This window comes from Pelodiscus sinensis, chromosome 13, assembly GCF_052426305.1.
Source record: "Pelodiscus sinensis isolate ZL-2025 chromosome 13, ASM5242630v1, whole genome shotgun sequence".
Lineage (NCBI taxonomy): Eukaryota > Metazoa > Chordata > Testudines > Trionychidae > Pelodiscus > Pelodiscus sinensis.
The window spans coordinates 14,677,490-14,698,283 of NC_143064.1; the positions used below are offsets into that span (position 1 = coordinate 14,677,490).

At 49.7% G+C, this 20,794-nt stretch overlaps 1 protein-coding gene and 1 long non-coding RNA gene across 5 annotated transcripts in view; both read right to left on the reverse strand.

Annotated features, from left to right (window-relative positions):
• FHL1 (four and a half LIM domains 1) overlaps positions 1-20,794 on the reverse strand; it is an 82,567-nt gene that overhangs the window by 2,635 nt on the left and 59,138 nt on the right. For all 4 annotated transcript variants that reach the window (XM_006115436.5, XM_006115435.5, XM_075941038.2 and 1 more), the window contains exons 2-5: positions 5,193-5,374; positions 3,446-3,623; positions 1,738-1,907; positions 534-720 (exon numbers count right to left, since the gene is read on the reverse strand). In XM_006115436.5, coding sequence (XP_006115498.1) covers positions 534-720; positions 1,738-1,907; positions 3,446-3,623; positions 5,193-5,348 — 691 coding nt within the window. In that variant the 5' untranslated portion in view covers positions 5,349-5,374. The remainder of the gene's footprint in view (positions 1-533; positions 721-1,737; positions 1,908-3,445; positions 3,624-5,192; positions 5,375-20,794) is intronic.
• LOC149523638 (uncharacterized) lies at positions 17,085-20,791 on the reverse strand. The gene is made up of 2 exons (XR_016350614.1): positions 17,917-20,791; positions 17,085-17,140 (listed from the first exon to the last, which is right to left on the reverse strand). It is a non-coding gene; the product is annotated as an uncharacterized LOC149523638 (long non-coding RNA).

Here is a 20,794-nt window from a genome sequence, read left to right on the forward strand (position 1 = left end):
CAGACCCACTTCCTCAGATCAAACCATCTTGTTTAATAAACCATTTTGTTAGTCTTGAAAGTGCTACATAGTCCTGTATTTTATTCTCCATTTGGGTTTTTGAATCACTTCTATACAATGTTTCTATAGGAGTTTTTGGAGTTAAGGAAAACACCAGCTGCTGTCCACTTCACTCCTGTATCAGATTATCCACAAGGAAGCAAGCTCGCGCTCTATTCTGCAGGTCTGGGTTACTAGCTGCTACTTAAAATGGGTTACACTGTGTGCAACAGAACATCACCAAGGAACCAAACTGCATCCACCTATCTGCCTCCTGTTTTCTTACTGTAATTTGTTACATCACTTTTAGCCACAATGAAGTCTACTTGCTTCTTGCTGTTTTAAGCCTATTCTTCAAGTGACTGCCTGAGGGAGGAAGGTGTCAGGGCAAAGAAGTGAGAGAGAGCATGGACAAATCCTTAAGAGGGAGCAAGGGCTGGATAAAACAACACTGCCTTTGCTGAGTCTCAGTCTGTACTAATTGACCAACCAACCTGTAATGGGGCTCTTGCAGCCAACACACTTCTTGGCAACAAAGGACTTGTAGCAATCAACGCAGTAGAACTGATCCTCCACAGCTGTGAAGCGCTTCCCACCAATCTGCTTTGAGCAGCCAGTACAGATGAAGCACTCAGAATGCCAAGGCTGCTCCTGGTAAGTGAGTCCTCCAGAAGTTATGGCCTAGGATAGAGACGAACATTATGAGAAGCATTATGCTGTGACCACCAGAGCAAATCACTGCAGGTTAGGGCTCAGAACTGCCGGGGCAAAAGGCGCTTGCTGTGGTTAGGGTGCTTGTGGAGTCGGGCTCCCCTGTCCTCACACAGTGATCTAGAGGATTTTCCCTTATGAGAGATTTTGAGTGAAAGACACAGCACAAAGCTGGTTGAGTTTCTCTGTGCTGAACTCTGATTGGCCAGGAGCTCCTAGGAAAATGTCTCAGCTGTTAAGTGTTACAAATATTTTACAGCCTTGGTTGTTCACAATATAAATGCAAACAACATCTGTCAACTTTCCAGCAGTGGAAGTGAGGGTGGTGTTTGCTTTTCTGTGTATGTTATTTAGGGAAGCTTTCCTTTAGATAAAGGAGCCAAGATACTAAGTCTGAATCTCTTTGTTTAAATACTGGCATCTGGAAAAACATTGAGGCTGAGTCTAGATTGGCATGATTTTCTGGAAATGCTTTTAACGGAAAAGTTTTCCGTTAAAAGCATTTTCAGAACAGAGCGTCTAGATTGGCATGGACACTTTTCTGCAAAAGCCCCGATCGCCATTTTCGCGATTGGGGCTTTTTTGCAGAAAACAAATCTGAGCTGTCTACACTGGCCCTTTTGCGCAAAAGGGACTTTTGCCCGAAAAGGAGCAGAATAGTATTTCCGCAAGAAGCACTGATTTCTTACAGTAGGAAGTCAGTGCTTTTGCGGAAATTCAAGTGGCCAGTGTAGACAGCTGGCAAGTTTTTCCAGAAAAGCGGCTGATTTTCCGGAAAAACTGGCCAGCCTAGAGACAGCCTGAGTGTCATGCTACTGCTAGGACAACTGCAGTGAAATCTTGGCTCAAGTGCGTGATGTTCTCCCTTAAAAAGAAATGGTTCAGGTAAGTCCAGCTTGTTCTCCTGCTCCTCTGCTCAACTCAATGCTCCTATAGGCAAGGAGAAATCCAAGAACTTCCCAATCCAACAACTGCTCTGTGACTTACTTTCTTGCACTTAAAACACAGCTTGGCAAACTTATCTTCATGGCAAGAGACACAGAAGATCTCATCTCCTTTGGGGAAGAAGCTGCCAGTTCCTATCACTTGCTTGCACTGACTGCATGTGAAACATTCCTTATGCCAATGTGACTTCTTGTATTCAACATTTTGGTCACCTGCAACAGAAAGCAACAGGTTACGGGTACAGGAATTTGTTCAGCCCATGTAGGTCGCTATAAATGCTTCCAGGGCCATGGCTGCATAAACACTCATGCAGATAACTGAAGGTTGGAAATCACTGGCAGGGATGGATAATAAGAAAATGTCATATTGCTGCTATATAAATCCATAGTATACCCACATCTTGAATACTGCATGCAAACCTGGACACCCAATCTCAAAAAAGATACATAGGAATTAGAAAAGGTTCAGAAAATGGCAACAAAAATTAGGGGTATGGAACGGCTTCTGTATGAGGTGAGATTACTAAAATGAACTTTTCAGCCTAGAAAAGAGATGACGTAAGGGGCAATATGATAGAGGTCTCTAAAATCATGAGGGGGTGGAAAAAGTAAATACTGAAGTGTTATTCATCACTATGGTTTAGGGATCATCAAATTCAATTAACAGGCAGCAGGTTTGAAACAAAAGGAAGTATTTCTTCACACAACACCGTCAACCTGAGGCATTCTACAGCAGAGGATGTGAAGGCCAAGACTATAACAGGGTTTGGAAAAGAACTACAAAAATCATGGAGGGTGGGTCTAAATGGTTATTAGCCAGGATGGGTAGGAATGGTGACCCCCAGCCTCTGTTTGTCAGAAACTGGGAATGGGCAGCAGGGGAGGGATCACTTGATGATTCCCTGTTCTGTTCATTTCCTCTGGGGCCCCTGGCATTGGCCACTGCCAGAAGTCAGGATCCTGGGCTAGCTGGATCTTTGGTCTGACTAAGTATGACCATTCTTATGTCCTAACAATCCCCTGTAAGAGCCCTGGTGAGTTTGTCCTGGCCACGTCCTGTTGGAGCACAGCTGCAAAATGCCAACCTTATTAAAATAAAGCTGAGGACCGTACAAGGCCAGTAGTGCTTGGGCTCCACTGAGTCCCCTGGTTTTCCAAAGTACCCAGCCATGCCCACTGGAACACTTATGGCCAGGAAGGTTCAGCATGGACCATGCTGAGCTCTTTTGAAAATGTGGTTCTGCTGCCTAGATGGAAGCTGAGCACTTTTCAAAATCCTGGCTCTGCTCTCTGTTGTTTTTAAGAGACCAGGATTAAAAACCAAGTGCTGGTGTAAAATGTAAGTGCAAGGAGGTGGAGATAAAGGCAAATCACAGGAAAAATGTAAAGATAGAACCAGCTAAGCAAGTGTCAGTCACCCAGGCCCTTGCATAACTCCTGACAGTGGAGTTAGGCCCAGTTCTCTGTGTTCTCAGGTCCGTCTTCTTCCTGAGTAAGCCAGGCTGGTGCATGCCCATTAGCTGCTGCCTTCCAGGGCTTGGTTGTTTTTAGTGGATGGGACCCCTCCCCCCACAAGTCAGTGAGTCAGATACAGTGACCAGCTAACAAGTATGAAAAATGGGGATGGCAGGTGAGGGTAACAGATGCCTGGGTAAGAGAGAGCCCCGAATATCAGGGCTGACTATAACAATCAGGCCATCTCACCCTAGATTTGGACCCCACACACCGAGCTAGGTAACCAGCAGCAGTACCTGCAATAATAGCTTTGAAGCAACCTTTGCATTTGTTTGCACCCTCAGCAGCACCACAGTTGCTACACCAAACTTTATTGTTCTCCTTTAGCATGAAGGGCTCGTTAACCAGAGATGTGTAGCACTTAAAGCAACGGAAGCAGCTATCATGCCAGTAGCGGTTTTTGAAATGCAGCTCCTAGGAACAAGAAGAACAAAAATGCATCATCGTATAATGCCATTAAACCCCTCCCATCTCCTAAAACACAAATGTTCTAATGACATTACTGTAGCCCCTTGTCACTCCAAATACATTCCTATTTTAGCTGCCAACATATGCAAGTCTGCCATGACAGCCAGCTCTGGGGCGGAAGGCAGCAGCCAAACAGACACCAAACACCAGTGGAAGAACAGGAAGTATTGGTCATGGATGCCAGGATAACTTTAATAGCCATCAGTCTACAGGCTCTTGGCTTTTAAGCTCTCGTTTGAAAGGTCCACATGGAGTAGATTGTACAGTACTTAAATCTATTTCTCTCTTTGAAGTACTGTGTTGAGCCTGGCACACTTTGAAGCTGGGTTCCAGTGAGGGGAGATGTTTCAAACCCAATGCAATGCACCCCAGGGGCATTTGCTCTTGCCAATCTCCATGCAGTTAGAAGGAAACCTGAGGGGAGCTGGGCTTTCACCTTTAACTAGGCCTAACTTACAGAAAAGTATCTGATTTACTGGTGCTGTCTTAAAAAGGCAAGTGGGCAGCTAAGCTTCCTTGCTAACCACGGTTATGCTGGGCAAACCCTAGAAATGCTGCTTCTGGGCAAATTGTGATGTTTTGCCTGGGCTAAAAGTAGGAGTTTTGCCCTTGTTCACCCCACATTTGTGGCTGCCTGGTTGAGGCAGTGACATTTAACCCCTGCCCATCTCACTAGAACTTCGGATTTCACAGAAGACTTTCCCATGTGGCAGCAGAAGTCCAGAGCTGATGGACACATGCTGGATGCATGGTCCATAACTGCTTTTCAAATAAAAATTTTGGGTAACAAGAGGAAAAGTACAGCTGCATGCTGGGTGTGGGGAATGGACTGTGAGCCTGATGTTAACGTGCTAGCCTTTGGTTATCTGTCACCCCCTTCAAAAGTCTGACCCTCTTTCTCCAGGTCCACTCACATTCCATAGCTTCTTTTCCCCCTCCACTTTATCCACAAGGTTGTATCAGGGCTGCCTCACCAACTCTCCTCCCCATGCTGCTCCCTTTATCCGTTCCTAGGTTGGTCTGTTCTTTCAAACCACCCTTTTGCACTCCGAACAGCCTCCCTAGCAGCGTTCCCTGTAACTTGAGCATTTGGGCAGCCACTCAGGAGCGATTCAGGTGCTGCCCAGCTGATGAGCAGAGTGCCCACAGCTGGCAGCATGTGTTTCCACTGGTGGTGCACATGCCTCAGAGCACATAACAAAATTTATTTCATAAATGGATGGAAAAAAAAATTAGTGGGAACCTTGCTCCCAGGTAGCATGCTTCAAGCACTTTCCCTCCTCTCCGGTACTAATCCTCTGAAGGTGTTCCTGTACTGTACAGTGAAGTCTGCATCACCAATGCCTTTCTTCATGCCAATAGCATTAGCCCTATTATGCCACTTTCCTTCCTCCCCATTCTTTCTCACTTTTTAAAATAAAATGAGGGCAATCAAACCACCCAGTGACTGCCGCACACCACAATCCAGTTGGAAGCCACTGGCTACGTCTTTGCAAATGCACTGCCCCACTGTACCTTGGCATCAGCCCCAATGGGTTTCTTGCACTCGATACAGGTGTTGGCGCAGAATTTTTCAAAGCACTTCACGCAGCAGTGGCGCCCCTCCTTCTGTACATACTTCTTCCCATGCAGCGCGTCACGGCAGTAGTGGCAATCAAAGCGCTCCGACATGGTGCCCACGGTGTAACTACTGGGCCCTGTGGAGGGAAAGGAGGGGGAAGAGGACTCACACAGCCATTTCACCACACATCTGCCACTGCACATGTCTACTTGACAAACCTGGGACAGCAGGACTTGCATTGCCAGGGCAATACCGGCCAGCAAAGCTAAGCCAAGGCTTACGGTGTGATACAAGTGCAATTCCACCACCAGCAAAGTCCTTCTAGGGCCCGTTAGTGGCAGGTGGCACAGAGCTGTTCAAATTGGAGACCTGTAAAAACCGACCTAAAAGCACCATATTGTCAGGTATACCCATAGTTTGGAGGCAGCTTCACATGGCAGTGGTACGTGGTTAGGCTTCACTGTGCATTAAAGGGCCTTGCTCATAGCTCACAGCCCCTTTCCACTCCCCCACGATTGTCCGCCTCAGCCTTTTTCAGACAATGCACGGTCAGTCTTATGCTGCACCTATGGCATTACACTCAACAGATACTTAAAACAACCCCCCCCCCACCACCACTACCACCATTGCTAATGCACCCACCAGCATGAGTGAAAGGTGCTGGGCCCAGCAGTCACACAATGGGCCCAGGCAGACACAGCTGTAGTAGCTAATGGAAAATGTTAGTTATGTGCCACCAGCAATGCTTCTGCACTAGCGCCTGCATCTGCACAGGACGCTGCCTACTCACAGATGCCTCTCTCTTCTCACTGCTCGGCCCTTGCGTGGCCCTTTGTTTCACTGACCGTATTGGCCTCCCTGGCAAGTCTGTAAATTGTGTAGAGGCGATGGGGCCATGGTGAGGGCATGAGCCCCAGGAACGTCTCTCTCTCTCACACACACACCTCAGTCAGCGCACGCTTTGGTCACATCAGCTACAGGGATGTTGAGGGGACATTTGCACTTTTACCCTTTACTGCCACCAGAGAGCATCGCATCCCCGCACAGGAAACGTGCTGCTTCTACAGCCCTGCTCTAAGGCGAGGCAGGGGCAGCAAACTAATTCAATACCAGAGCCAAAAGAGAGGCCAAGAGGAGGCTTGTTCTTGCGATAGGGAATGTGAGCCCAGGGGGATTGTACCACAGATGGGTCTAGTTGATATGCACTGAGCCACTGACATGCCCTTCCCCCCAAACCCCCAGTTAATGATGGACTTGCACCCAGAAGTGGATTACAATTTCCTGAGCCGTGGGACAGAGCAAGGGGGGGAAGGGAGATTATCTGGCCCCCATTCCACCTACAGCCCCCACCTACAGCTCCACCCCTTCCCCAGGAGCTCATCCCTGTGCCCCCCCCCTCCAGGGTTTCCCCCTTATGCCCAGCCTCACATCCTGTTTGCTCACTGCTGCACCCTCCCCCCCCCCATTCACTGAGGCCCCAAGAGTAGAGAAGTTCTGGACCCATGCCACAGGCTGCAGCAGGGACCTGGGTGCTGTGGTTTCCCCTATTACCCCCAATACTTCTGCAGGGGACCAGGATTGGGGCACTGGGGGCTTCCTCTGCCAGAGATGGGTTTGGGGACTAGCTAGGAGTTTTCCCCTTCCCCAGGCAGAACTGCCCTGCACCTTCTGCTGGGTTGGGGGACTGCTGGGGTAGCTTCCCCATCCCATGGCTTCTGCTGGGGACAGGGTGAGGGGTGGAGGCCGCTGCAGGGGGCCTCCCCTGTCTCACAGCTTCTGCTAGGGATGGAGTTGGGGGGGCATTCTGTAGGAGCTTCCCCCCCCCCCCCAGCTCAGTGGCTAATCCAACTTCTTACAGTAGACTCTACAGTTTAAACTTCAGTTTAATATTTGAGCTTTATTGGGGGGGGGGGGGGACAGAGTGTGGAGATACCTTTCTTTTATTGGCTTAAATGTAACACCAGCTTTGCCTGGCTGGCAGTCCTTGCATACAAGAGGACATCACTCACAGTAATCTGAACAGCCACAGATTGCGTACCACAAATTGTACCTGGAACTGAAGAATTAAAGGGGGTCGTCCCACTTTAACAGTGAGAGAAATAAAACCATGTTCAACCTCCCCAGTCTACATTTTATATCATCCACCAGGAGCTGGATGAGATGTGGGGAAGATGGGAATGGCCTGGCACTAAGACACAGGAGCTGGAGTCAGGCAAGCAGAGTCAATTCCATGGGTGCCATACGGAGGCTGAAAGGCCTGTCATTGCAATGAACATGCAGCATAATGTAATGATACTTAAGCACCTTACAGGCTAATTAATTCCTGCTTACAAAAGCAGGCTTGGATGAAAGGTGGCACGGAAGCACCAAACATATGCACGCAGAAAAATAATGAACATCCAAGCAAAACAGAGAATTTAAAGCTTTCATATGATTACAGCCTGCAGCTGCACTGTCAGGGACGTCTGTGCTGGGTACAAGCATATGTTTTCAACAGCAGCCACACTGGTCTTAGGTTTAACATTGAAAAAAAACCTGAGAGAAATTCCCTAAATTAAAGCAAACGTTACGCTGCTAACATGTGACTACTGCCTAGCTTTAGAGGAATCCAGCAATAGAAATCTGGCTGCTAGCTAATACTTTGGGCCTGGCTGCAGCCTTTGAGGAAGCAGATGTGATGCTCTCAAGACACTGTAGGGCTGTGTCTACACTGGCATGAATTTCCGGAAATGCTTAAAACGGAAAAGCCCTTTTTCCGGAAAAGCGTTTGTGGCCCATGTAGACGCGCTTTTCCGGAAAAGAGCCCCGATTGCGAAAATGCCCGAGCGGGAGCAGAATAGTTTTTCCGGAATAGCGGCTGATTTTGTACAGTAGAGCATAGTTGCTTTTCCGGAAATTCAAGGGCCAGTGTAGACAGCTCGCAGCTTATTCTGGAAAAGCAGCTGATTTTCCGGAATAAGTGGCCCAGTGTAGACACAGCCTAGAATTTTCCACTGGAAGTAACATTTGCCAGCTGAGTTGGAATACAGGGATCATCCACCATACACAGCCAACCCTGGCAAGCAGGTCTCTGCTCAATATACCAGCGAGTACTTCTGTACCCAACCTCTTCCTTATCCATTTCCACACAGAGGACAAGGAAGGTTCCTATCACCAGGGTTTATAAGCATCTGCACGGAGTCACAATTCCCTATAGTCACATGTCCAGGGTCAGTAGGGGAGTGTGTGAAAAATCCTCCCAAACAATTCAGTCTCTGGCTGTGGGGATGTGAAACAACCTTTACTAATTTATCCTGACAGGCTGCTGCCCTCAATTATACTCAGCTGCATTTTGTTCAGTTTACTGTAATGAAAGTGTGAGGTAAACAAGCTCTTTCCTCCCTGGTCAGAGACATGAAACTGAGTCCTGTCAACAGAAACCGCCAAGAGGGAATTCAGTTAATGGCTCTGGCTAACCCCAAAGCAGGGGGTGGCAGGAAACCAGCATTAGATTAGACAACATCAATGGTCAGTGCTTCCTGTTGTTGTTGACTACTGAAGTCTGTTCTCTCTGCCTCACTTCGGAGCTTGCGCTTCAGCTTCCCACATCCTGGTTTTTTCAGGGGCCATGAAGAGCATATTACTGAAGGAGAAACACAGAGAGGGAAAAACACTGTGCCCACGCCCTTGGCACAGTATTCGCAATGGGGCTCCAGCAGCCCTTTGGCAGTAAGGTCAGGCCCAGGGTTAGGCCGCCAGTCTGGGACTCTAGTGCCAGGCCCGGCTCAGACACAGCCTCTCTGCTTGACCTTGGGAAGTGCCCATCTCGCTCGGCTTTGTTCCCCATCGGTACCGAAGGGGGGCAGCACTGCCCTGCCTCACGGGGCCATTACACCAGAAGGACAAACAGACCAAGGATTGTGAGGTGCTTAGACAGTATGGAAGTGGGGTAGACAGAGTGAGGACCTTTCTAGTCGTCCTGTGTCAAACAGAGCGGTGTCCCTTCTGGGTGGGAGTCACTAGTGAAGACCGTCAGCACCTCTGGGAGAGAAGTACACGTTCCAATCTCAATAAAGGCCCAGCCACCTGCCTCGTCTCAAAGAACAACAGCAAGGGGGAGGGGGATTTCTGCAAAACACCCATCTCTAGCTGCCTTTCCTAGCTACAGCCACTGCAGCAGCCTACATCCCACGTGGAACGGAGGCGCTGCCTGCGGCCGGACCGAGGGTCACTAAGGAACAACCTCTCGGCAACGAAGAGCAGCCAGAGCTGCTCTCACTGCTTGAGCTTGCTGCAGAGTTTCACACAGTCATGGTACTGCTGGCTGGCACAGGCCAAGGGACAGGGCATCGGGGTGGTGCTTAGGACACCCGCGTTCTGGGCCTGGTTCTGACAATGCTTTGCTGCGTGACGTCAGGCAAGTCACTTCTCCTCTGTGCCTGGGTCCCCTCCTGTCATCTGTCTGGCAAGAGTTTTTGTGGGGCACCGGGGGCACACAGGCTCCAGCTAGTGCAAAATGGGGCTGCTGGCCTCCTCCATGGGGAAAGCCCCCAGAGCACATTACCCTCATGCTGCGACCCTTCCAGTGCTGGCTGGCACTTTCTCGGAGCTCACAGCCAGGATGTCAGTCACTGCAGCTCCATCCATGCCCCTAGAACAACATCTCTTTCCAAGACCCCAGGAGACACATGAGAAGCCGTGTTCTGGACAGTCAGGGCTGCAGGGGCAGCCCCTGACTATAAGCTCCCAGAGGATGCTGGACTGATTCAGCATCCGAGCAAAGTTTTGGGCCCATGACAAAAGCTTTTCTTTGCGGAAGCTTGCCCACCACCCCAGAAAGCCAGCAGGAGGGAAAAGATAAATGATGTCTGCACATCCCAAATGGCACCTCCTGACATGGGTCAGGTCCTAGAACTAAACTAAGCCCTAACCTGGGAGGCAGAGGGTCAGACACCTTCCTCTGAGCCCCTGGTCCTGGATCAGACGGCCCCCAGGTCTGATCCAGCTGCGGTATTCCTAGGGGCCTTTCGGGGAAGAGAGACTCCATGAAGCCCATTAGGGGGCATTTACATCGCAGCTAGGAAGAAGCCTCCCAGGCCAGGCCTGCAGATTGGTGCTTGCAGGACTTGCATGAGCACATTCAAAATAGCTGAGGCGATGGTACAGCTTGAGCGGCAGCTCTCGGGTTTGGGTAGGGAGCTTGATATCCCAAATGCCAAGGCCAACTCACAATGTCAAGGCAACATCTACAGCGCACGAGCATGACCCCCACTAGCATACCTCTGTGAACCTGGGCAGGGAGACAGGTGCTCATGCAGTGTAGAGATAATCTTCAGGAGAACCCCGCTACACAACTCTACGTTGCCCAGGAAGCCCTTACATACGGGCACCATAGAAACCCGTAAAATGACTGACAGAGAGATTAACAAGTTGAGCCTGCTAATTCATCACATGCTGAAATTAGTTCTTTGAAGAAAAACCCCACCCCGCACTGGATGTTGACATGAGTGCTGCAAGTACCAGCTCTGCCCCAGGTAACCTACTGCGCTGGTTACGAAATGTCTGTTCATTCAAATACACCGCAAGAACCCTCAGCCAATGCACTGCTGCTAGTCCTGTGGTGTGGTGACACACCTTCCTAGCCCCAGTTGCCTTCTGAAAAAAACAGCCCCGGGGCTTTTGATGGATGTGATTGGCAGCACAGCCTGCCTTATCCCTGTGTCTCATGATACACACCTGGAATAAATTCCATGCTGTGTGCAGGAACTAGGACAGACCCAGCTTCCCTTATGGTTTCTTTGCTCCTATTTGGGGAAGGGTCACAGACTGGGCCCACAGGGTGGGGGCAGGACAAGGGGGAGACAGAAGAAGTAGGCAAGGCAGAGTGGTGCACAACCGCCAAAGCGGTGGCGTTTCCATGACACAGCGGGCCGCACGGAGTCCCCCTTGACCCGTGTTATTTACTGCTCTGACAGCTAGACAGTCGACTTCTGCTCCTTTCTCTTTGGCCACTTGCCAGGCCCAAGTGACAGATACGTTTCCACGAACTGCAGCATCAGAAATGACAAGCTAAGGGCTCGACTCCTGATCTACTGGGGTCATTGGGAGCAGTGCTTGTTGTTTCAGGGTGGGAGCAGGAGTAAGGCCTTAGCCATCAAGTTAACACCAATGGGCGGGTCGTCTTGTTGTAGACTCATAGACTCTAAGGTCAGAAGGGACCATTGTGTTTCATTATGCGGCGGCAAAAATTATTTTCCTCCCCAAAGGAGACAAACCCATGTTGAGGGGAACACTCCTTGCCTGCAAAGCCCAGAGGACCCCAGGAGGTGAATCAGCTGTTTCCTTCCTGCTCGCTGCCTTGCCATGAGCCACACATTCGTGTAGGTTGCAGCACGTCCTGTGTGGCCCTCCAGTAGCCCTGGTGTCGATTCCTTCTGTTGTTAGCTTCATTTTGCCATAGGGAGATACCTCCTCTTTGTCTCCTCTTTGGTTTCTGGGTTGCTCCTGCTTTGGGTCACATTCTGCTCCCAGTTACATCTGCCCGACGCCCCGACCAGTGTTCCCTGTAAGATGAGCATTTGGGCGGCGGCTGCCCAAGAGAGATTCCCATGCTGCCCAGCTGATTGGAAGAGCACCCACAGCCAGCAGCATGTGTTTCTATTGGTGGTGCACCTCTGCATATGCCTATGCTTGCATCTGCATCTGCATCTGCTGGCTGCTTCTTGGTGCAGCTTGGTCTGCGGTGCCAGGAGAGGCAGGAAACTGCCTTCGTCCTCCCCCTCCCTCTCCTCCTCTCCCCACTTCACCACTGACCAGGGCCACTCAAGGTAAGTCCCTTCTGCCCCAGCCCGGACTCCCCCCCACACACACAAAGCTGGAGCTCCCTCCTATACCCCAAAGCTCCCATCCTCAGCCCCACACTCTAGTCAAATTACACTGGGTCGCAGGCATCAACCATTTTCTTCAATTGGATCATGAGAAAAAAAGTTTGGAAACCGCTGCTTTAGAGCAGACAAGCTGGCACACACCAAGAGACCCTGCTGCACAGAGCTCAGCTGAGAGCTCCCACCTCTTTACACTTAGATAAAAGAAGGCCCACGCGGCTGGGCAAACAGATTTCCACTGCCATGTTCTATTGGGACCCACGCCAGTTCTCCTGTCTGGAAACCCTTGCCAAGGTCAGAGAGACAGCGATCGCCTGCTGACAATGCAGTGCCGAGCCCTTGCTGCACATTCTGGAAATGAGCCAAGAACTACATGAGTGTCATTTCCCAAACATGTAAACTGATGAGAAATATGAAAACTATGTTGACAATGGCCAAATATGCGCAGCCTTATCAGCCTAACCGGATTTACTGCAAAGCAGTCGAATTAAGGGCAGCCCCAGCAACCAGCCTTAGCTCATTTCTTGATCTGAGTTTTATGATTCCCCTTGAGCAAACCCACATCGCTACGAACCTACGGCCCTTCCTTGCCACTGAGTCACTGAACCTTAATGCAGCGTGTCCTGCCAACAAGGCTGCTACCCCGCGTCGTTGTCTGCAAAAGATGGATCAGGCACCAGCTGCTCCTGGCCCACAAACGCAAGCCAGCCAGCATACAGCTCCTGCCAGTCTTTAGCTACCAGAGGGGTCAGTGTTGTGTAAACAGAGGGGCTAATTATGGCAGAGCTCATTCCTAGCCATCCATGTATGGAGCACAGCTCCTATGTGTGCACGGGCACCTCTGCGGAACTGCCCCCTTCCCCTCTCCAAGGAGTCCAAGTACACAGGATGTGGAGTGAAGGCCGAGGAGGGCCCCGAGGAAAAAAATTTGTGGTCCACCCACTATCCCTGCAAGGGGAGGGCAGTGATGGGGTTTGGCAGAGGAAGGGGCACTGCCATGTCCCCTTTCTGTGTGGGAGTGGACCAGTCCTGAGGCTGTAGGAGCTTTTCCATGGAGTCCCCAGGAGCCATTGTGGAGCAAGGGAGTCCCCAGTTGCATAGCCTCAAGGTTGTCATGGATCCGGTAGCTCACGGTGGAAGCACAGTGCCACAGCATGGATAGCCTGGCCTCCTCCAGGCCCTGGGTTGAGTGCTGCAGCTTCCTTCAGAGTGGAGGTGGCAGGGTCATGTGTGGAGGCCTCCTTGGTTTCTCACGGTGGGTAGGCCTCAAGCTCTCCACCTCCAACTCTGGAGTCAGATCCTTGTTCCACTACCTCACTGGAGGAGCCTCTCAACTGCTCTACCTTCACTGGCCCCCTTTTCCTTATCCATTGTGCCACTGGCAGGGAAGAGGCAGGTTTCTGACCTCACCTCAGCAGGAGTTAGCAGTGACCCCACTGAAGCAAAAACCAGTGAGAGAGAGTCAATTTGGGCCCTTCGCCTCAGGGGAAAGGCACTTCGTTTGCTGCAGGCGTACATTTACCCAGGCATCAGGCCTAGCACACGCCGCCCACTCCTGCCAGCCCAACCTGAACGTGGCAGGAGCATATCTAGGCCACGGCCATTCAACCGTGCTCCCTGGTGGGACTGATGTGGACAGAACCACGGCCCATCACTTCCCACAGGCTAAGGGCTGCCCATCAGAGAGGATGCTGCAGCCCTGAGGAGGGCAGAGGCAGCACGGAATCACCTAGGTCAGTCAGACTTTTAGGACAAGGTGATACTGGAACAACACTGCCTTCCCTGCTCCCCAGCACCCACCCCTTAGGTGAGTGGAGACTCGGCAGCCATTCATTTTGGAGAAGAGAGATTTGTACCCCTTTGGTCACTTGCCCCATTACAATCCCCGCCACTGAACTTGCCCACATTTCCAGGTATTTCAACACTGACCTGCCACCGTGGTATGGAAAGTAATCCCATGCCATCGCTCACAAACCCAACACTGGAGCCATGGAAATACCAGGACTCCTCCCCTCTCACGGTCCCTTTCTTCCTTCACCCCTCTTTACTTCAGAGTGCTTTACAGAGTCGCATTAGACAAGTTACTCAGCGGCTGTCCAGTGTACAGTACAGACCAATGCCAGGGCAACAGATATTCTATGCAAAGTAGCTCTCCACACGCCAATGCAAGCGCTAATCAAGCAATACAATTACATTACAGGCGCAGCGCATACGTCAGGAGCTAGACAGAGTGGTGCATGTGTTCTACCTTGCAATAACTTCCCTCAGCTGAGGAAGTGCATCCCCAAACTTTAGAGACCTCCCAGCAGTTCATCCCCCATTTATAAAGCCAACACAGATCCTAGGTAATCGGCAGGTGGCATTGAACCTATGACCTTAGGGGCTAAAGCCATGAACCTCTACCAGGGGCAGGCAAAATACAGCCTGCGGGCTAGATGGCCTCACCAGGACTCTCAGGCACAGAGTAGTCCCATGCTGTTTTAAGGAGCTTATTGGTCCTGTGGCTCTTGCTCTGGGCACCAGGAGGAAGGGAAAACTTTTCATGCTGCCCCTGTTTCCCAGCAAAAGCTCTCAGTTCCCATTGTCCAGTTTCTGTGAAGCCTTCCCCACCACCACCCAAAGCAGAGAGCTGTAGGGAGCACACAGCTGTTTTGAGCAGCCTGGGAGCCTGCCTCAGGGTCTTGCAGGGCTACTGGCTGGGAGCCACCTAGTAAGCACCTCTGGCACCCCAGCCCTTCCTTCCCCAAACTCTCTGCCCCAAGCCACCACCCCTCCTGCCCAAGGTTACCACCCAGCTCTCTGCATACTCACTCCCTCCCTCCTCCTCCTCCAGGTCACAACTCCCTCGCAGACTCTGCACCCTCTCCTGTATCTCTCCTGCAGGCCAGAATCCTCTTCTGCACCCACACCCCCTCCTGGACTCTGCACCCTAAGTCCCTGCCCCAGATCACCCAGACTCCCTCTCAGACCCCACATTCTCTCCTGCACCCCAGTCTCCTACCCCGAGCTCCCTTCTGCACCCAATTTCCATCCCAGATCCTGCATACCCTCCATAGAAAAGTGCAGCCCTTGACCACTTAGAGTGGCCCCCATCAAATTTATTTCCCACCCCTGATCTACCGTATGAGCCAAAAGCCAACTGGCTCTTAGCTAAGGCTTCACTTTCCCTTCTCAGTGGTCTCAGTGCCTCTTGGTTACATAATCTGGAGCGTGTTTCCTTTAGATGTAACTATTCTACAAGCTAATTTCTTCCTGACTCGGTCTAGCTGCAAGGATTTTGGGCAGCATGGTTTAACTTTGGCAGTATCACAGCAGCATAGAATCACAGAACTGGAAGGGACCTTGAGAGGTCATCAAGTCCAGTACCCTGCCCTCACAGCAGGATCTAGACAGTGCTTGGTCATCACCAGACTATATTGTGATCCATATTTTCCTTCAGCTTTACATATAAACCAATCACTAAGGTGAGAAAATACCAACTGGGAAACTCTGAAGAAACAGGCACAAACAACAACCAGAGTTGAAAGACTTTCCTATCTGGGCTGGTCTCCATGAGGTGTGGGAAACGCTACATATAGACGGGGGGTGGGATGTGAACTACCAGAGGAGGATTTGCTGCCTTACGTACCAACTCTTCAAACTCCCTGGAGAGCCTCAAGCCATAAAACAAGATCTCCAATGACACTAGTTCTTTTTGTTCCTCTTCAGAGAGCTCAGATGTCCCAGGAGCAGCAACACACACCTATTTTCCTAAAGCAGCTACAGAAACTAACTCCCTCCTACGGTAAGTATTCAGCTCCCAGCAGCTCTGGCAATGCCTAGATCTATTCCCCTGGTAAGCTGGGCTACTACTGCAGGGCAGCAGGCCACGCCAGGGACCTTTTCATAGATCAGCAAATTGAAGTGAAAACAAGTTACAGTTCAGTTGTAAATCTACCTGACCAAAGAGATGCCAATTAGCTGATTGGTAAAGGAGCAGATGCTCTTTCTGCACAAAGCCACCCCTCACTTCATATACACCAATCTTTTTCATCCTCTGGAACATCTCGGACACCTGCTAAGCATGCCTCAACTTCAAGAGTGAGCTTCCTGTTTGGCTTTGTCACCAGGAATAATTCTACAGGTCTCTCCAAAGGACACAAAGCCAAAAAGCCTTACTTAGAATGTAGCTTGAGATTGGATGCAAAGATGCCTACGAATAAACTCTACTTAGAATGATGTGCTTGCTCCTGCTCTATCTGCAAGCAATACACAATATCCAGGGCTGGCTAATCAACTTTTTTCTCTGAATGTTAATTTCTGATCCCTTCTGCAAAGCCCTTTCTCTTCCCCTAAACATAAGAACTCTATGGCCGCCAGCCAGACTGCATGGAATTCAGTCGTGCTATATAAAGCAACACATCATAGCAATGATTTACAGAATACATTTAACAAATGAAACTTAAGCATAACTGATAAGCAGCACACTTAGCACAGGATGTGGTGTGTTAATGTCTCCAGGGTACATGTACCCATATGATAAACCTTTATACAGGGACTTAAAAGTTTGGGCTGTAAAAATGAAGAGGGAAACTGTGCTTAAACTTTATTAACCTGTTAGCCATTTAGGAAGAAAGATGAGACTTTAACCTACTAATCTTCGAGTGGTATGTCGATACATTACAGACATAGTCTCCCGTTCTTTTATTGCCAACTTCTGTTGATGGATGAGACAAGCTTTCAAGCTTCACAGAGCTCTTCTGTAACTGTGGCCAAGCTCTCCAGGGGGATAGAGCTGCTGGGAACCGAATACCTAGCTTAAGAGAGAGTTAGTTTCTGGAGCTGCTTTAGGAAAATAGATGTTGCTGCTCCTAGTGAAGTCTGAGCTCTTGGAAGAGTAACAAAAAGGGGCTTACAAGTGTAATTGGATATCCTGAACTCCTATTATTATTTGAGGCTCTCAAGAACTCTGTGAAACTCAGAAGCTTCCACCAATAAAGCGGGGGGGAGGGGAACCTAAGGAGGGACTCGATGCTGCCCCCAGCTTGCTTGGATCTGGCCTCTGAGGCTTGGGGAACCCCTCACTCCAGCCCCCCGATGTCTCCTCATGGGGCTGGAGCACATACAATCTACTAGCCTGGGCCCCCCAACTCTCTGGGGTGTGAGGGGAATGTGGAGAATGTCTTTTTCCTTCTCGGTCGGGGGCCACATTAGTGGCTTCTCACTTGTGTGCAGCTCCCAACTGATTATTCTGTGGGTCTGCGGCCCCCAACCCAAAAACCCATTCTCCACCCCTGCAATAAAGGACACGACCTCACCTGCCTGGTGTCGCTCAGCTCCTGGGGCCAACACGGCACTAACAACACTGCAAACAGTGTCCTTAGTTAGCATTCCAAGGAAACATCCTCAGCTAGCGTAAATCAGTGTAGCGCCAACGACTGCCATGGAGCTAGGCTGATGTACGGCCCCTGAGAATCTGGCTTACAGGAGTAGGAGCACCTCAGCTACTGTGTTCCGAAACCCTTCAGGCAATGCCGTCCGGTTGGCTCTAAACCGCAAATGTGCCACAAGTGTTCGCTTAAAAGGCAGGGCCCTTCCCTTCATCAGTAATGAGGCATGAAATTAATAGCTCCTCTCGTGAAAGGGGGTTGCAGGCTGGTGGCACGGACCCCTGGCAAACCAGGAGAGAGAAAAAAAGCATTTAAGGTTAATTTGTGCCAGGAGATTAGCCAAGAGCAACATTTCAAAGCGTTAGTGGTGCTTTCACCCTGCATAGTGTACAGGTTGAACCTCTCTAGTTCGGGATTCCCTGGTCCGGCAACATCCATGATCCGGCAGGACCACAGATGTTGCTAGACCAGAGAGCCCCTGCCACAGAGGTTGAGAGCGGCTGGGAGCAGAGCCGGGCTGCTCAGCAGTAGCCTGCAGGGCCAGTCACTTGGGGGTAAGGAGCCCTAGGAGCAGCTGCTGCCCCACATGGGGGTCAGAGAACCCCGTGTGCAGCTGCCACCAGGCTGGGGTTGGGAGCAGAAACCCAGGAGCAGGCTGGGGGCAGCAAAGCCAGGCAGAGGGCCGGAGAAGGTCAGGCCTCCGGATTCTCCTGGAGCTCCGGGACAGCCCAGACACCTGACCTCCCTTGATCCAGCAAATTCCCTTGTTCGGAGCCACTCCAGTCCAGAGGGTGCCGGATCAGGGAGGTTCTACCTGTACAAGCTACCATGTTGCTACACTAGTGGTGCTTGTATTAAGAGATGGGCTACTGCCACTTCTTCACACATTCTGCAATGTCTATGCAGCCTCATCACCACAGGATCGGAGCACCTCACAGGTATAATAACGGACCCTCATGACTCCTCTCTGAGATGGGAAGTGCTAGTAACCCAAGTTGGCAGATGGGGATCCGTGGCAGAGTGACTTAGGCCATAATCCTGCAAACACACAACTTTTGACATGTGAGAAGCCCCACTGAAGTTAAGGGGGCATCTGGCAGGCACAAGAAGTTACAGGATCAGGGCCTAAGCCACTTGCTCACAGTCACACAGGGAATCTGTGGCAGAGGAGAAAATTGAAGTCAGAGCTCGATTCCCACACCAACATCTCCCATCCACACAACCAGCCCCAGGCCGCCATATGGTACCACATGTGGCATACTTGGGAGCCATCTTCCCTATCAACTGTGTGCTTTAATAATACATTGCTAGTTAACAAATAGAATTGTCCTAATAAAATCTAAATTAGGCGAGTAGTTATGCTAACTCAGAGTTGCGTAACATGATGCCACCTACATTAATTATTACTTTAATGTAAAAAAATGTGTTCCAGTATTAAATTGTGCAGGAATATTGTACACAAAAGACACTTGCCCCGGATCACCCAAACTCCCTCTCAGATCCCACACCCTGTCTTGCACCCCAGTCTCCACCCCAAGCTTCCTTCTGCACCCCCCCACATTCCAGACTCTGTACCCCTTCCATAGAAAAGTGCAGTCCTTGACCACTTACCAAAATCTGTAGGAATACTGTACATAATATAGTCTGCAGGAATATATTACACAAAAGACACGAAAGAATCTAGACACGAAATGGGCTACACTCCATATCTTTCCCCTCTAATTTGGAAGAATCTTGTATTCTTATAAAATTAACACATAAGGGCCGTGAACTCTACTTGTTCCATGCGTGCAGTTCAGACTAGTGACAGCAGGAGCTGTGCTACAAACGCAATATATGTCAAGAGCTGATCTGCCAGATCCCGAGCCCTCATGATGAGAGTTGGAATGGTAAAATGATTGTCAGCTTTAGTTCGTGGGTATAACAATGCACTGGGCGATTAAAAAAAAAATCAGTTAACTTAAGGAAGTTGATCAAATTGTTAAAATGTCTAGCGCCCACCAAAATGCCAAACAGATGTCAGTCGGTTTATGTAGGACATTTTCAGTGACTTCTCACATCAGACTGCAAGCCATGAAATATGTGTAAGATAAGGGGTACACACTAAGCATGCTTGTTTAACTCCCACCAATGTACATGGAGAGGGAACCCTATTCTTTCTTACTAAGGGTCTCTCTCAGGCTACGTCTAGGCAGCGAACTATTTTGGGATGTATCGGAAGTATCCCGAAATAGCAATTTTGCGTCTTTAAACACATCCGTTATATCGAAATATATTTCAAAATAATGGGTGTGCTGTTCTGGCATTTCCGTAACCCTCGTTCCATGAAGGGCAAGGGACTTGTCAGAACAGCGCTGAGCAGATAGCGCCAAATTTCAAAATAAGCTATTTCCAAATAACCTCAAAGTAAGCTACGCAATCTGAGTAGCACAAATTGCACAGCTTATTTTGAGATAAGGCTGCTGTATAGACGCACCCTGATTGATCAGGGAGGTTACCACTGTAACACAGAGAAGGAATTCAAAGTAACTAACCCCAATCCTTCACCTAACGCAGGGGTGAGGAAACTTTTTGGGATCAGGGACCACCGACCCGCAGAAAAATCAATGGGAGGCCACACAAAAGTGAGAAGCAAAAAAAAAAAAAAAAAATTATCCCCACCTCACGGATGTGGCCCTCAACCAAGAAGCAGAAAGACAGTTCCCACATTTCTTTTGCACACCAGAGCCAAGGGGGCCCAGGTTAGTCTCTGGGGCGGGGCCAAAAATGAGAGGGTCAGTGTGTGTGGGGGAGGCTGTCTGGGCAGGAAATGGTTGGGGCTTGGGGTTGGTGGGTCTGGGCAGGAGTGGGGTGCAGGAGCCATTTCCTTCCCCTACCCATGGGTTGGATCCGGACCTGGCTTGCCTGAGGGCCCGCAAAACTTGGGGCTTGCTCCCTACAGACAGCACATTCCATAGTAAATATCCACAACCCACTCCCCATCCACCCACCCAAATTTGGAGATCGCTTAATCAAAAAGACTAAAGTCAGTCAAACCTCCAGTTTCCCACTATACTGTATAGAAAAGCAGTTACTATTTAAAACAGTTTCAAAAGAGCTTAATCAACATCATCTTTGGGTACACTGGGTAGTAAATTCTATTGTTACAATCCCACAATGGCTATCATTAATTAGAGCTTCCTGTTTGTTCAAACCACAAAGAATGTATTAAATAAAGAATCACTTTTATGATACAATACCCTGCTACCAAAACAAGTTGCACAATCCAAAGGTATTTTAAACACAGGACTGTCCCTTATTAAATAGGCTATGATATTCCCATTT